Source organism: Aricia agestis, chromosome 8 (assembly GCF_905147365.1).
Source record: "Aricia agestis chromosome 8, ilAriAges1.1, whole genome shotgun sequence".
Lineage (NCBI taxonomy): Eukaryota > Metazoa > Arthropoda > Insecta > Lepidoptera > Lycaenidae > Aricia > Aricia agestis.
Window position 1 is genome coordinate 2,955,236 of NC_056413.1, and position 14,435 is coordinate 2,969,670.

The following is a 14,435-nucleotide window of genomic DNA, read 5'->3' on the forward strand; positions in this document are numbered from 1 at the left end:
ATATAGAGTAGACCAAGTGAAGGGAGTAGGGACATAAGAGCTATTTTTATGGGAAAATGTACGGTTTCCGTAAAATTCCTAATTTACGCGGGCGAAGCCGCGCGGGACATCTAGTACATAATAAAATATGTAGTTATAATCTGCTCTACCTTCTTATTGGTAAATTATAAGATCGAAGAATAGTTGAGCTTTATTGGTAACTAAGTTAATGATTTACTATCTTCTTAACGCGAATAGACTATGGCTCACTATAGTATAATTTGGTGTAAGTTTTTAATCTCACTTATGTCGTTAGAATTTAGATACGCGTGGCATTTGACGCGCGCTGTATTAACCGTTACTAACGTCTCGGGAACATAATTTACACAGATGCTTCATTACAACAACAGTTACCTAACTTGCTCATTACTGTTGTATATTGTTTATTACAAAATACATTATCAATTATGTATTAGCTGATATTCGCTCGTTAGAAGTATTAGGCTGCGTTTCCACCAGAGCTGAGCGATGTCATGTCAATGAAGCGATTCTATTGTTTTTTTAACCGATTTCCAAAAAACGAAGGAGGTTATTTATATTCGGCTGTGGATATTTTTTTTTTCATAAACACATTCCTCGCAACACAGCTCCGCTCAGCCCTGGTGGAAACGCAGCCTTAGGAGTATTTTGCGTTGACGCCTAGAGTTCTGGGCTAATAGGAGAATTAATACCACCTATATAGGACTATTATTGGCATATTATTTTGCTTATTCAAATTTCAAAACTATGGCTCCGTCTCTAAGGTGGGATTTCACCAAACACACATAAAACTTAGTTTTATAAAACTTAGTTCCCATTGAACGCGTTCATGCTGCGACGTAAATATAGTTTTGTTTCGATTGGATTTAACAAACTTCTTTTGATCGCGATTATTAAATCTGAGTTTACGTGACGTCACGCAATTATTTTATGTTTTCATAATTTTAAAGCCTTTTCAAGGTTAATTTAACACAAAATATCAAAGTATCAAGAAACAATACATAAACTAACAAACGCATGTGTCAAAACTGCCATCTTGACATTTCTTTTGTCTATGTTTTTCGTTCCGCCAAGACAGGGCTTGAACGGGTTTTATGACGTTAAACTTCGGACTTTGGGCGTTCAGCCTACCTAGCATACGCCAACGAGATATCTCACTCTCGAGATGATTAAATTTTGACTCGTCTCATAATGTCAAAATCTCGACATTATCTCGACCAAACTCTATAAAAATGTGTTATTTCGATGATAGATCTACGCGAGAAAAAATGTTTGTCATGCTAGGGTGAATAGAGATGAAGAGACAAACCATCAAACACCGAGAAAATATGTAGAGTGAGATATCTCGTTGGCGTATGCTAGGTAGGCTGAAGATAAAACTCGAATTTGCTGTGAACGCATTCAGTTTATGTTGATGAAATCCAATTCAATGTTATAATCGCGTTTATACGTTTTTAAACCGGTTCAGTGTGCATTGAACGTGTTCCATTTCTTTGGTGAAATTGCCCCTAAAAGCAAAATTGATAACTTTGTATCCTAGTTTTCATTATCTCATTAAATTGTTCGACTCACAACAGATGAATTAGCCCTACATCGAGAATCATCTGTTAGACTAGAGCAGACTAGAGCAAAATGCATCAGAATGTGTATTATGTGCTCTGTTAAGTAAGTGGTTAGTCCGTAACAGCATAGATTTGTAAGAGCCGAGGAATAATTCTACCAAATCATCTATTGATTTCAGATGTCGGTCTTTTTAAATTATTAAAGACTTGGACAATATTGTGTGTTATTTTCTAAGAAACTTGCGTGTTTTACATTATTTCGGGCTACTCTATGAATTTTACTCGCTGTGCGCTCATGCACTACTTAATGGATATTTATTACGTAGCAAAATATATTAAGGGGGCGACTAACCCTAAAGTGTCAATTTTATAATTCATTTTTATACTTGAAAATAAGCCCCGAATTGTTTCATTTTCTAAAATAGATACTACATTATATTTCCGAGAATTCGCAATTCGCAAATCTGAGCAAAAACACGATATCTTAAAATTTTCGCGATAGAAAAAAATCACAAAGATGCATTTAATTTTCACGAATTTTTCATTTACTGCCATAACCGTGCATTGAAGAAAGTAACATTTTAACACGTTGAGTAAAATTCTATCACTGAGAGATCGACCTAGCGGATTATTTAAATGTTGTATATTTATCGAGTTATTGAGAAAAAACTAATTTGACGATGAATCCGCGTCGTTCTTTTTCACCTGGCATATGAAAGACGGGCGTGAGTGTGAAGCGAGAAGGACGATGTTTGATTTTTGGGGTTAGTCGCCCTCTTAATATAGTCTCTTTTTTAACACGTAATTATTTTTATCGTCAATCCGTACCCGTCAGCGCTGTCAGCAGCACAATAGTCAAAGAGAGCGATGTGCGATGTTGCGAGAGTAATTACCACCCGTGTAATATGTACCGTGTACGGCAAATTACTGGGAAATGTATAAACTATACACAACATTATATTTAAAACAAACATACGTTAACCGAGTGCGCCTTCAGAGAGATGTCTGCAAGCGAATTCGTCCGCGTCAACACATAATAAAGGCGAATATCTTTCTCCATTTTTTCTACTGATTTTGGTGCAGTTTGTCTATCCAACACAAAAATAAATCTCAATCCGAATCACTAGTTAGACGAACGATTTAAAACAGTCTTCTGCTTTATAAAATTAAATACTTTGTATTTGGAGTGGTAATTTGGATGAAAAGTATAATAAAAAATAAGAAATGCTATTGGAACATACAAAGGAGAGGTATTCTGTGAACGGTGAACACATTACTAAGCAGTGAGCAGATAAATCTCGAAGCTACATAATTCAGCAGTGTTGCTGGCATAAATTATAATCTATTATTGCGAATTGACGCCCTCTGATCTGACTCATAATTACTTACGTTTAAAAGGTGCATTTAGCGAATGTAGTAATCGGTGGGTGCGACCACTCTGTTGTTACCTCTTAACTTCGTTTGCACTAAAAATAATTATTATGAAACTCAATAGCTTGATATATTACGCTCAACCGTGAATCGTGATGTATTCATTTGATGCACTTTAGAAAAGCTAACAACCCGTCACTCGCGTAACGACACAGAAGAAACGCCAAGAATCTGTCCGACGTTTTAAATGGACTCACCTGTTTATTATACCCAATTTGTAAATTTATCGCACCTCGCGTTTGTAATAAAAATAAATGTTTATAGAGGGTATTATCCTGACGTCAAAGATGTTTCTATTTCTGGTAGGAAAACTTTTTATAAGAGCCTATGCTGTTCAACTTCTGGACAAAGGCCTCCCCGAAGTTTTCCCACTCATCTAGCTCTAACGCCACCGTAGGTCAACCTGGCATGTATGTGCTAAGTTCATCACGCCATTTTTTCGATCACGGTCACATCGGCGTCTTGCATCATCAGGGGATATATTTTGCCCAGGGGTCAGGTCGCGGAAGTTTATTTTGGTAGGAAAATCGGGGCTAAATATCTTATGCTGATAGTTTCATCGTATTTGCTGTACCTCAGAACGCTGGGCTATATCAATGTAGCTTAATTTCAATGTATTTTATTATTTCTTGACTCGTTTTGGAAATATTAGTAGTGCCTCACTCGATCATTTTGTTTGTCAGTCTACAAAAGAAACATAATTGTTTACTTACACCAAAGTTTTTCAATCTGTGAGTCGTGTCACAAAAATCGCACTGTCCAGTTATTTGTTATCTTTGAATTGATTTTTATCATTTATGTTAAGTATAGTTTATACACAGTCAAGACTGGCTGCCAATAAGGCTGGCAGCCAGTGTTGGCTTGGTATATTATGCCGCGTGGGAACAATTTTTCAAGCCAGGCCAACGCTGACTGCCAACACTGGCGAGAATAGAGCGATTGTCTACTTTTCTAGCCAGTGATCTCCGCCCGCATACCCCTTGACCCCCGCGCCACCGTTGCGGACATGTGTAGACGCATCTCGCCAGTCACTGGCGAACGTTTATACGGTGTATATCTATTCGAAATTTCTGCGACAAAATGCCGAGGAAATTAAACGAAGAGGGTACTTAAAAATTTATACAACTTTATAGAGAGCACGAATGCTTGTGAGATAAGCGTTGAGACGGAAAAAAAAATAGACAAATGCGCTCTTCGGCACTCGATCAATTCGTGTAGGATCAACTCAAAAGTATCTTCTAATCTTAGTTGATTCAGCAACAAGGCAGAAGCTCCACTTAAGGGCCTATCACTTAACCATTGTCTTATCCAAAGTAGTTTCATTTTTTTTTCTAATATTGCAATTAACTCTTCTCATAGAGATTTGCCTTAAACATTTTTTTCCAACATACTTTGCCGCGAATTATTTTTTTTTATCTACAAACGTGTGCACACGCGAAGAAAAATTCGTGAATGCGATGGCTTTGTCTAAACAAAAGGGGCCAGGCCAGGCCAGTACTGGCTTCTGCAGGACTGGCGCCAAGATTATTGGCTCTGTATAAACTATACTTTACTGTTAATTAGGTTTATTATGTTGCATTATAGCATAAGAGCAATTAACTACGTTAACATTAAAATTGTATAGCCAGCCGCTGGAGTAAAATAAACACGTCATATTGTCTACATGTATTTGGATACACGAAAGTTTCTATTGTAGTCGGCACAATGTGAATGTTGCTTTTATTTTAGTGCGAAATCTGAAATGTAATATTCAAAACCTGGCTCGATTTCATCCACGTCCTAAAGTTTAGTTATAAAATGTGTGGTTTCATATAAATCAACATGTACCTACAATGTACATTCGACGACTGCATAAAAATGTTTTCTAATCTTCCAGCGAATTAAAAAAAATCCGAAGTGTAAAAGTAGATATTTTATGTCATTCTTGGTTCTTAAAATATTTATAGGGGTAACTTTATTTGAGCTCTTTTGTCGAAGACTAGAAACATTTCCAAATACAATCGCAATTTTAGTGGGAGAATTAGCGATGCTGTCCTTACGTCGCGTCTGAGAGTTGCGATACGAGCATGATTGGAATATTAGCGGCGAGTAGTCGAATCTGGTGCCCTATAAAACGGGAGTTTCTAGTTTCCGACCACATTAACTAGATTCACGTATTTTCCAGTGACATAAGAGCCAGTCCACACGGCACGTTGCGTCGACCGTCGACGCAGCGCTGCCGTTGCGTTGTTTTACATACAAATAACCAAGGTTCACACGGCGCTCAAACTCAAATTTTTTTTATTCAGAATAAATTTTTGCAAATATTATGCGCTGCATCGTCGCAACGCACACATGAGGGACAGCAGCCCCCGAGACGCTAAGACTGCTTCGTAATAACGCTGTGCTGGCGCAGCACCCGTGTGGCCGCCTATGCGTCAAAAGATTTGTGGACTGGCTCGAGTAATGGTCGATTTACACGGGTGACTAACGGGTCGATTTTAGTCACCCGGCAAGTCACCAGTCGAATCGCCTGTCCAAGTCGAATCGCCACCCCATTTACACGGGTGACTAACGGGTCGATTTTAGTCACCCGGCAAGTCACCAGTCGATAGCAGTATTCGCAGCAAGCGATCGCTTGCGACTGAGCGTTTGCACGGTCGATTTTTTAGTCATTGGCCGCACGACTTTGGGGCTTGCGACTTTAGCCGCATGCGGCGTAGTCAAATTGTCCATATTTTAGACGGTCGATTTTCGCCGTGCGGCGTAAATCGTGCGGCTTTAGTCACCCGTGTAAATCGAGCATAAGGTTCGTTTCATCATACGCTTCTTGCTAGTACTAAATATTGACAAGTGCAAGTCCACCAGTCATTGAATAAAATAGTTTGTTGTTTACCCCTGGAAATTTGACCAAAACACATACTTACAGGATTTCGCAGGCGCAACGATGAAATGCAACGCGCATGAGCCATGACTCATGACTCATGCGTGTTGCATTTGTGACGTAGTACGTAAGTAGGACGTTTTTTTTAGTTGTAGATCGTTTTGATTTGTACTGCATATCTCTTCCCATATTTCACCACTCGCGTCATCAAATGAGAAAAAAACCGAGGTTTTCTCCGGCGCCCTGTCCATGATACCCGTGTCTACTCGCTAGTACAAAATATGAACACTTGCATCCATAAATTAGTAAATATTGTCGGACGTTGGTTTTATTGTCTATTGAATATCTACACCGCAGTCCGCAGTCCGCACCGACGCCGCCGCTCAATTTACTCGTACTTAGTGTTGACTCAATCGTACAAACCAAGGTATTATGTAACTAAGTATTATGGAAATAGCGCAGCTACAACTAGAAGAAGTAGTCGTAGCTCTAAATGTCCTCATGAATATGAGACTTGAAGAGTTATCACTTATCAGTGTACATTACAATAAGAAATTATAAATTATGATAGAGCCTAATTCCACGGTAGTAATACTTTTTTGGGTAAAAGTAACCTACATGCGTTTACACCTACTACACCATTAAAGACTAAAGCCCCGATTTCTTTGACATTAAAAATCCTATGCTTAAGTATATTAAGGGCGGATTCGACCAAACTGGAGTAAAATTTTACTCGAGTATAACTGTCTCCTAATCTAAGAGTAAGCTGGTTTTGCGTTTTTCCAACTTCTAATCCAAGAATGAGGTAATTACACGGGAGTAAATATTTACACGGGCTATTTTGGTGGAATAAATATTAAACTGAGAATAGTTGCACAACAGGGTTTAACTGTCACGGTCGGTGTCATTGTGAACTATAATTGACATTTTATTTCATGCTCTTTGAGTAACTTGGTAAAATGCAAACGATAATATCCTAGAGTAAATTAAAGGAGTAAAATTATTCTCATGATAGTTATACTCGTGTAACTTCAAGTTTGGTCGAATCGGGCCTAAAAAGGATTTTTATCTTGTAACATTTCTAATATATACAATTACTAGATTTAAATTCGTTTATCGCGCGGGAACCAACATTGTTTCGGGGTAAAAAGTATCCTATGTCCTTACCCGGGACGTGATGAGGCAACAGAGAGACATAATATTTTAGGTATCTGGTATATGTATAGGTAAATAGATATGGATAATGGATATGGAATATATCAGTCAAATATGGCAACAGAAACTTGTGACTTAGGCCTTAGTAATTATTATTAGTGTTACTTTGCGTGATTTAAATTAGGCACATCTGTTTTAAAATTAGACAAAAATCATAATAAGTACATTAAAATGAATTAAATAATCGTTAGACAAACTTAATTCACTTAACGACGTGTTAATTATTCCGTTTAATTTATTATATATATACCTATTAACCTCTTTTTCTTGGTGACATTGACTTTAATATTGAAATTAATATGTTGGTATTCCATGGAGATTGGACAAAATGTATTTCTAATTTAATGAACCGGAATTATAATGTTCAGTACTAATTACTTTCACACAGGTTAATTATATTATTAAATGGCTGCCCTAGATAATTCAAATTGACATAATTTTCTTTTTCTAAAGTACCAGTTAATATAGATTCTCTTCATTTATCATATAAGAGGAGGCAGTTTTCACTATGTCACCATGTTCAAATCATTATGTTAACCCATATTACTTAAGGAGGCCTCATCAGGTTTAATTCGATGTCAACTTGTAGCGAACGTAAAATTACGGTATATCACACGAGCTTCATTAAGTTTTAATGCGTATTTTTACTTGTAAATGTAAGGTTATCTTAATATATATATTTCTTGTGTGCGTGTGTATGTGACTGAACTCCTCCTAAACGACTGGACCAATTTTGATGAAATTTTTTGTGTGTGTTCGTGGAGATTCGAGAATGGTTTAGATTTACAGTTTGGTCTACTGGAAAATGTTTTTTCAATTAATTTCTTATTTATAAGGAGTTGTTGATTTTGGAATGTTTTACATTAGATCCGGCGGACGGCGCTATCATCGCATTCAATATTATTCTATTTCAATTTTAGTTTGTCCTGACAGATGGTGCTACGATTAATTTGAAAAAAAAATTGTTATTCAATTCATGTGCTGATTAAAATATTAAATAAATAACACATAGGCTACAATTTTAACCGACTTTCAAAATGGGGGAGGTGTTATGTTCGTTTTCTTATATTCAACGATTACTCCGCCGTTTGTTAACCGATTTTCAAAATTTTTCTTTTGGTATATAGGGTATCATCCCAATTTGGTATTATATTCAGAAAAGTGGTGATCTGATGAAGGATCCATAAGTAATCGAGGGAACTCCTCAAAACTTATAGGGAAACATATGGTGACTTCGGTTTCGTGAGAAGTATTCTAAGCATATGCTACCAACAAGTAAGATTTTGCACCGAGATATACCTGGTATACCGTGGTTCGGAAGGTGCTGAGAGAATTCCTGATTCTTTATAGATACAAGTTTGGGAGTTTCGGCGTTGTTTTAAGAACAGAAAGCATATGCTACTATGCAAATTACATTCTTCATCATCATCATCATCATCATCACTACCATATTATACCATTTCATAGTCTTTTAGATCGAGACTCGAGTTTGTCAAGCGATAATTAAAAAAAATCTATATCTACCTAATATTATAAACCCGAAGAGTATGTTTGCTTGAACGCGTCAATCTCAGAAACTACAGGTCCGATTTAAAAACTTATCTCAGTGTTAGATAGATCATTTATCGAGTAAGACTCATCATTTATCGAGAAGGTTATATTATATTATTACTCTAAGACTAATACGACAGAAGAAACTCAGGAAAATGTGGGAAAAACGGGGGAAATATTTTTTATGGGAAAATGTACCTACGGATTCTGTAAAATTTCTAATTTACGCGGGCGAAGCCGCGCGGGACATCTAGTAAAAATATAAACTTTCGACATTTACTTTACTTTTATTATTATTAGATATTTATTATATCAATAGGCAATCATAGACGAATCATAATATTAATACGCGAACGAAAAACTTTGTAACCCTTTTTACGAAAAATGGGGAAACGTAGGTGCATGAAATTTTGCACAGTTATAGTTTATATGGTGAAGGAGTGCATCGAGCTAATATTATTTTGAAATTATGCTTTTATCATACATTTTTGTAACAAATAAAACATTACACACACTACAACACACACACATGAGAAATGACAGATTTTTTGAGTGACAAGCCTATACATACGAATCATACTCTTTTATTGATGGTTGAAGTATGTTGACAACAAGTTGACAAATTGAAAATGGATTATAGTTTTTTATTGAATCTAAGATACTGTTAGACAATGCTTACACGGCCAGTCTGAGATCAGCTAAGTCCCAGAGACAAAAGTTGAAAAAAATTTATGATAAAGTCAATATTTTTTACAAAATATAGGTAGTAGTCATGTCGTTGAAACTAAGGTCGAATTTCGACCATTGGGCGATCTCTAGTATATTAAATTGTATCATGTGTGATTATTATTAACGGCCGTTCCCAATATTTGATCTATCTCTGGTTTTGCCCTACTAGAGATAGGAATAGCTCACATTAGACATTAGAGACATATATTTTACGTCAATTGTGAGCTATTCCTATCTCTAGTAGGGCAAAACCAGAGATAGATCAAATATTGGGAATGGCCGTAAGACGTCACATGAGACAACTAAGCACACCGAATTAAAAGGCTGCTTTATATGTGTTTTCGCTATTGCCTTATGCCTACATTATTTGGTTGCAACCACTTCCTTTACTTAGACCGCTAATCATATTCGCAGATGTCTAAAATACAAAACGCTACTTAAAGATGTAAAGCACATATTCCCGTGTTGACTCACATTACTTTAATTAAGTTCTGTTCCACGTTTCTGTTATGACAGCTTTTTATGTAGTATATTGTCTAGTAGTCCTGAAATCGATGGTCTCCCGTTACAGAGCTGGTGGGCAGCGGCGTGGGCGGAGTCGGCGTGGGCGTGGGCGGCGTAGGCGCTCTGGTGGCGGGCGACAAGCCGGCTGCGGGGCGGTCGCGCCTGCTAGAAGATTTCCGCAACAACCGCTTCCCCAACCTCCAGCTGCGCGACCTCGCCAACCACATCGTCGAGTTCTCGCAGGACCAACACGGCTCCAGGTGAATACACTCTCCTAGATAACTAGATGACCGGCGACCAGGTGAAACGAATAGGGACCATCCAAAAAGTATGTTACACGATTTCCGTGATTTTGAGACCTTTATTTATTTTATTCCCTAATAAAAATATTGACAGAATACGCTGTTTTATCCTTGTTTGATTAGTTTGAAAAAGCTTTATGCGTTGTGATTGGTGTAACATTTTTTTTTTGTAAGGTGGTTTAAATAATATTTTGACAACAAAGGTTATCGAAATCTATCTTCATTTACAGTGTTTGTGAATTATTTTTCAGATTCATCCAACAGAAACTGGAGAGAGCAACAGTTCAGGAGAAGCAGATGGTATTCAATGAAATTATCGGCGCCGCGTACAGTCTAATGACGGACGTGTTCGGCAACTACGTTATACAGAAATTCTTTGAGTTTGGAACACCTGAGCAAAAGACGACCCTAGCACAAAAGGTATGTCAGGTATAAATTTTTCTATATATTTATAGTTGTAAGTCTCGAGTTATATTCTTGTATCGGCTGCAGATACTGCCGATGAAAATTTGATTCGCATGCCATTGTGACGGCATATAATATTAGAACCATAATTACTAAGGCCCTTTGTATTAACAACATTATGTCAATCAAAATATTTGTATTCATATTATTATGATCAAATCATTTCATCCTTACTAATATTATAAATGCGAAAGTGTGTCTGTCTGTCTGTCTGTCTGTCTGTCTGTCTGTCTGTCTGTCTGTCTGTCTGTTACCTCTTCACGCTCAAACCGCTGAACCGATTTTGCTGAAATTTGGCATGGAGATACTTTGAGTCCCGGGAAAGGACATAGGATACTTTTTATCCCGGAAAAATGTACGGTTCCCGCGCGATCGACTAATTTTGGCGCAACGGAGTTGCGGGCATCATCTAGTCTAGTAACAAATAAATATGTTCACATAAAGAAACTCAAGTGTCAGGTATTCTCAATCATTATTCATTTATAAGCTAGTGAGCAGAAAGCCTGATTCGTAAATTTCATGAAAGTTATTATTATTATGAACGTATTTTCACTATCGAGTCGTTTGACTGTAAGAGCCACACGGCGATTTGCGTCAGCGTTGCGTCGACGTAGCGCTGCCGTTGCGTTGTTTTACATACAAATAACCAAGGTGTTCACACGACGCGCTGCGTCGTCTCAACGCACACATGACGGACAGCAGCCCCCGAGACGAAGCGGGAGGGGGTGTTGACGTTAAGACTGCTTCGTAATAACGCAGCACCCGTGTGTCCAGCTATGCGTCAAACGGCATCGCTGCGTCGACGCAACGCTGACGCAATGCGCTGCGTGGACTTTCTGTAACGGTTTGATGTGTGTGCAGGTGAGAGGTCACGTGCTGGCGCTGGCGCTGCAGATGTACGGGTGCCGCGTGATACAGAAGGCGCTGGAGTCCATCCCCGCCGAGCAGCAGCAGGAGGTGGTGCGCGAGCTCGACGGACACGTCCTCAAGTGCGTCAAGGACCAGAACGGCAACCATGTGGTGAGTACATTCATCGACCATCGTCCGCGTCTACGTGCAAACGATAAACAAACAAAACGAAATAAATTATGTTGTATTAAAAATGTATTCTATAGTTATTATAAAACTAATGACAAATGAAACTGTTATCTGGTATTTTAAATTAAAAAATTGAAATAAGCACACTTACCCCGCGTTCCACTTGACGTTAAAAACGTTCAAAGCACTCAAAATGCCTCCTATTTTGAGCGTTTTGATCGTTTTTAACGTCCAGTGGAACGCGGGGCTTATGATATCAAAATGTCAGATGCTTGGAGAATGGAGGCTGGAGCAAGATGTTTTCAATAGAGATTGACACTGTTGAATATTGTTTTGTAATCTGTCACGCAACTCTTCGTAGGACGCGTATACTATAATAAAACAATATTGTCATGTATATAGGGAAGTTATTTATTTTATATGCAACGTGGTATGTCTCGCAATTCCAGGTGCAGAAGTGCATCGAGTGCGTGGAGCCGGCGGCGCTGCAGTTCATAATAAACGCATTCGCGGGTCAGGTGTACGCGCTGTCGACGCACCCGTACGGCTGCCGTGTCATACAGCGCATCCTCGAGCACTGCACGCCCGACCAGACCGCGCCCGTTCTCGCCGAGCTGCACGCGCACACCGATCAGCTCATACAGGACCAGTACGGCAACTACGTGGTCCAGCACGTGCTGGAGCACGGCGCGGCGGAGGACCGCGCGCGGCTGGTGGCGGGCGTGCGCGGCAAGGTGCTGCAGCTATCGCAGCACAAGTTCGCCTCCAATGTGGTGGAGAAGTGCGTGTCGCACGCCACGCGCACCGAGCGCGCGCTGCTCATCGACGAGCTGTGCGGCTTCAACGACAGCGCGCTGCACGTCATGATGAAGGATCAGTACGCCAACTACGTCGTGCAGAAGATGATCGACGTCGCCGAGCCCACGCAGCGCAAGGTGCTCATGCACAAGATCCGCCCGCACGTCGGCTCGCTGCGCAAGTATACGTACGGCAAGCACATCATCGCCAAGCTCGAGAAGTTCTTCATGAAGGCGCCCGAGCTGGGCCCCATCGGCCCGCCGCCCCCCAACCCGGGCCTGTAGTAGGGCCCCAGTATTACGCTCCGCGGCGCGACCGACGCGACCGACGCGGCGGCGCGGGCGTCTCCGCCTATTATAAATTTGTGAATATTGCGATTGTACATTTGTAACTATAGACTGCGATCTGTACATAGGGCGGCAGCGATGTACAGACGAGGGCCGCGCCGGCCGTCTCCGCGACCTCGTAACTAGCCGATAGACGATAGATAGTTGACCGCGTCCACGCCGCGAGCCGCGCTCCGGGCGTCTGTCGCGTGACGCGCCTCTAGCTCTAAGTGTTCTAGTATTATTCGTTGTTCGTATGAATCTTATGTATAAATATTTGAACGTCTCTCATTCTCGTGTAATTTATGAATCGAATGGAAGCCGCGGCGGCGTGCCGGGTGTTCCGTGATGTAGCTCGTTGTAGATTAACATTAGCTGGGCTAGGGGACCTCGAATCTTCAGTGATGGCGGCGAGCAGCGGGCAGTCGTAGACGATCGGCACGGTAGTCGTGATTATGTTTATAATTGTGTTATTTTGTAGTGTTCGAGTCGAGCTCTCGTTTTAAGTTTGAATCCGGCTGTAGCGTTCGTCGCTCATCGAATATAATGTAATAAGAGCCGGCCTTGTATAGTTTGTCGATTTAATTTTGTGAAAAAGATATTTTTTTTGTATATTTTTATGTAATGTAAGTTAAGTTATTCAGTCGGCGCCCCCGCGGCGGGGCGGTGTGTGTGTGCGTCAGTGAGGATGTGAAGCCCGTACTGATAGTCGTAGGCCGAGGTCTGCCCTGCCGGTCGCACGTCGTAGCGTAGCCGCTCATTCCCCTGTGTAATTAATTTTCTAGGAAGCGTAGTTTCCTACGACACCTCAGATTTTTTACGTCTAGATGTAATTGAAAATAAAATTATTGTATATGGCTGTACAAAAATGTTAACAAAATGATTTGTAAAACCTGTATGTGATGGAAAAAGGCGGGGCGGCGGCGGGCGGCTCGAGCCGACGTGGCGGACTGACCGCGGCCCCGGCCGTCCCGCCTTGTAGGTTGTACTAGATAACATTTATATGATGATCCATCTATTTAGACATTAATTAATAAAGCATTTCTGTAATAATATTACAAAGAATATGTTGTTTTATTACCCCAATAATTAGATTATCCGATTCAGTGCGGTGTCATTTTTGGCAATTTCACGCACCTGGCTGCGAACAAATATTTCGTATCTCCTCTGAGGCGCCTACCGCCAGGAACTTTGATATCTCCCCTCGGGCGCCACCCGCCAGGGATTGTCATTTATCGCTGTTTCGTCTGTTTCCAATTGTTTTTCTTTTAGTAGCGACCCAAAAGCGAACGTAAACGGAATTATAGTTCATTTCAAGTATTTAAAAGTGATTATTTACGTGTACAAACAGAAATGGAAGGTAAGTAACTTATTTTTATCAGGTGTTGTAAACCTTTGGCTATATTGATCAATTTATTTTCGTTTTATTGTAGAACGGGATATTACATGCTAGTCATGTATAACGCCAAAAAAACGTATCTACTTTTTATAGCATTCTATAAACAAATAAACGTTGTTTAAGTGGTAGTTTTTGAATGAAATATCTGAATTCAACAAATCAAATCAAAAAAGGAAATGATGTATTCTACGAATAATAAAAACTAAGAAAGAGTAACTGCGTCAAAAAAATTGT

General features: G+C 39.7%; 1 protein-coding gene across 3 annotated transcripts in view; it reads left to right on the plus strand.

Moving 5' to 3' along the window:
* Nucleotides 1-13,867, plus strand: part of LOC121730013 (maternal protein pumilio-like) — a 103,386-nt gene extending 89,519 nt beyond the window's left edge. For 2 of the 3 annotated variants that reach the window (XM_042118818.1, XM_042118820.1), the window contains 4 exons: nt 9,941-10,133; nt 10,427-10,604; nt 11,502-11,660; nt 12,128-13,867. In XM_042118818.1, the coding sequence (XP_041974752.1) occupies nt 9,941-10,133; nt 10,427-10,604; nt 11,502-11,660; nt 12,128-12,760 (1,163 nt within the window). In that variant the 3' untranslated portion in view covers nt 12,761-13,867. The remainder of the gene's footprint in view (nt 1-9,940; nt 10,134-10,426; nt 10,605-11,501; nt 11,661-12,127) is intronic. The other variant, XM_042118819.1, reaches the window with a different exon arrangement.
* The last annotated feature ends 568 nt before the right edge of the window (nt 13,868-14,435 follow it).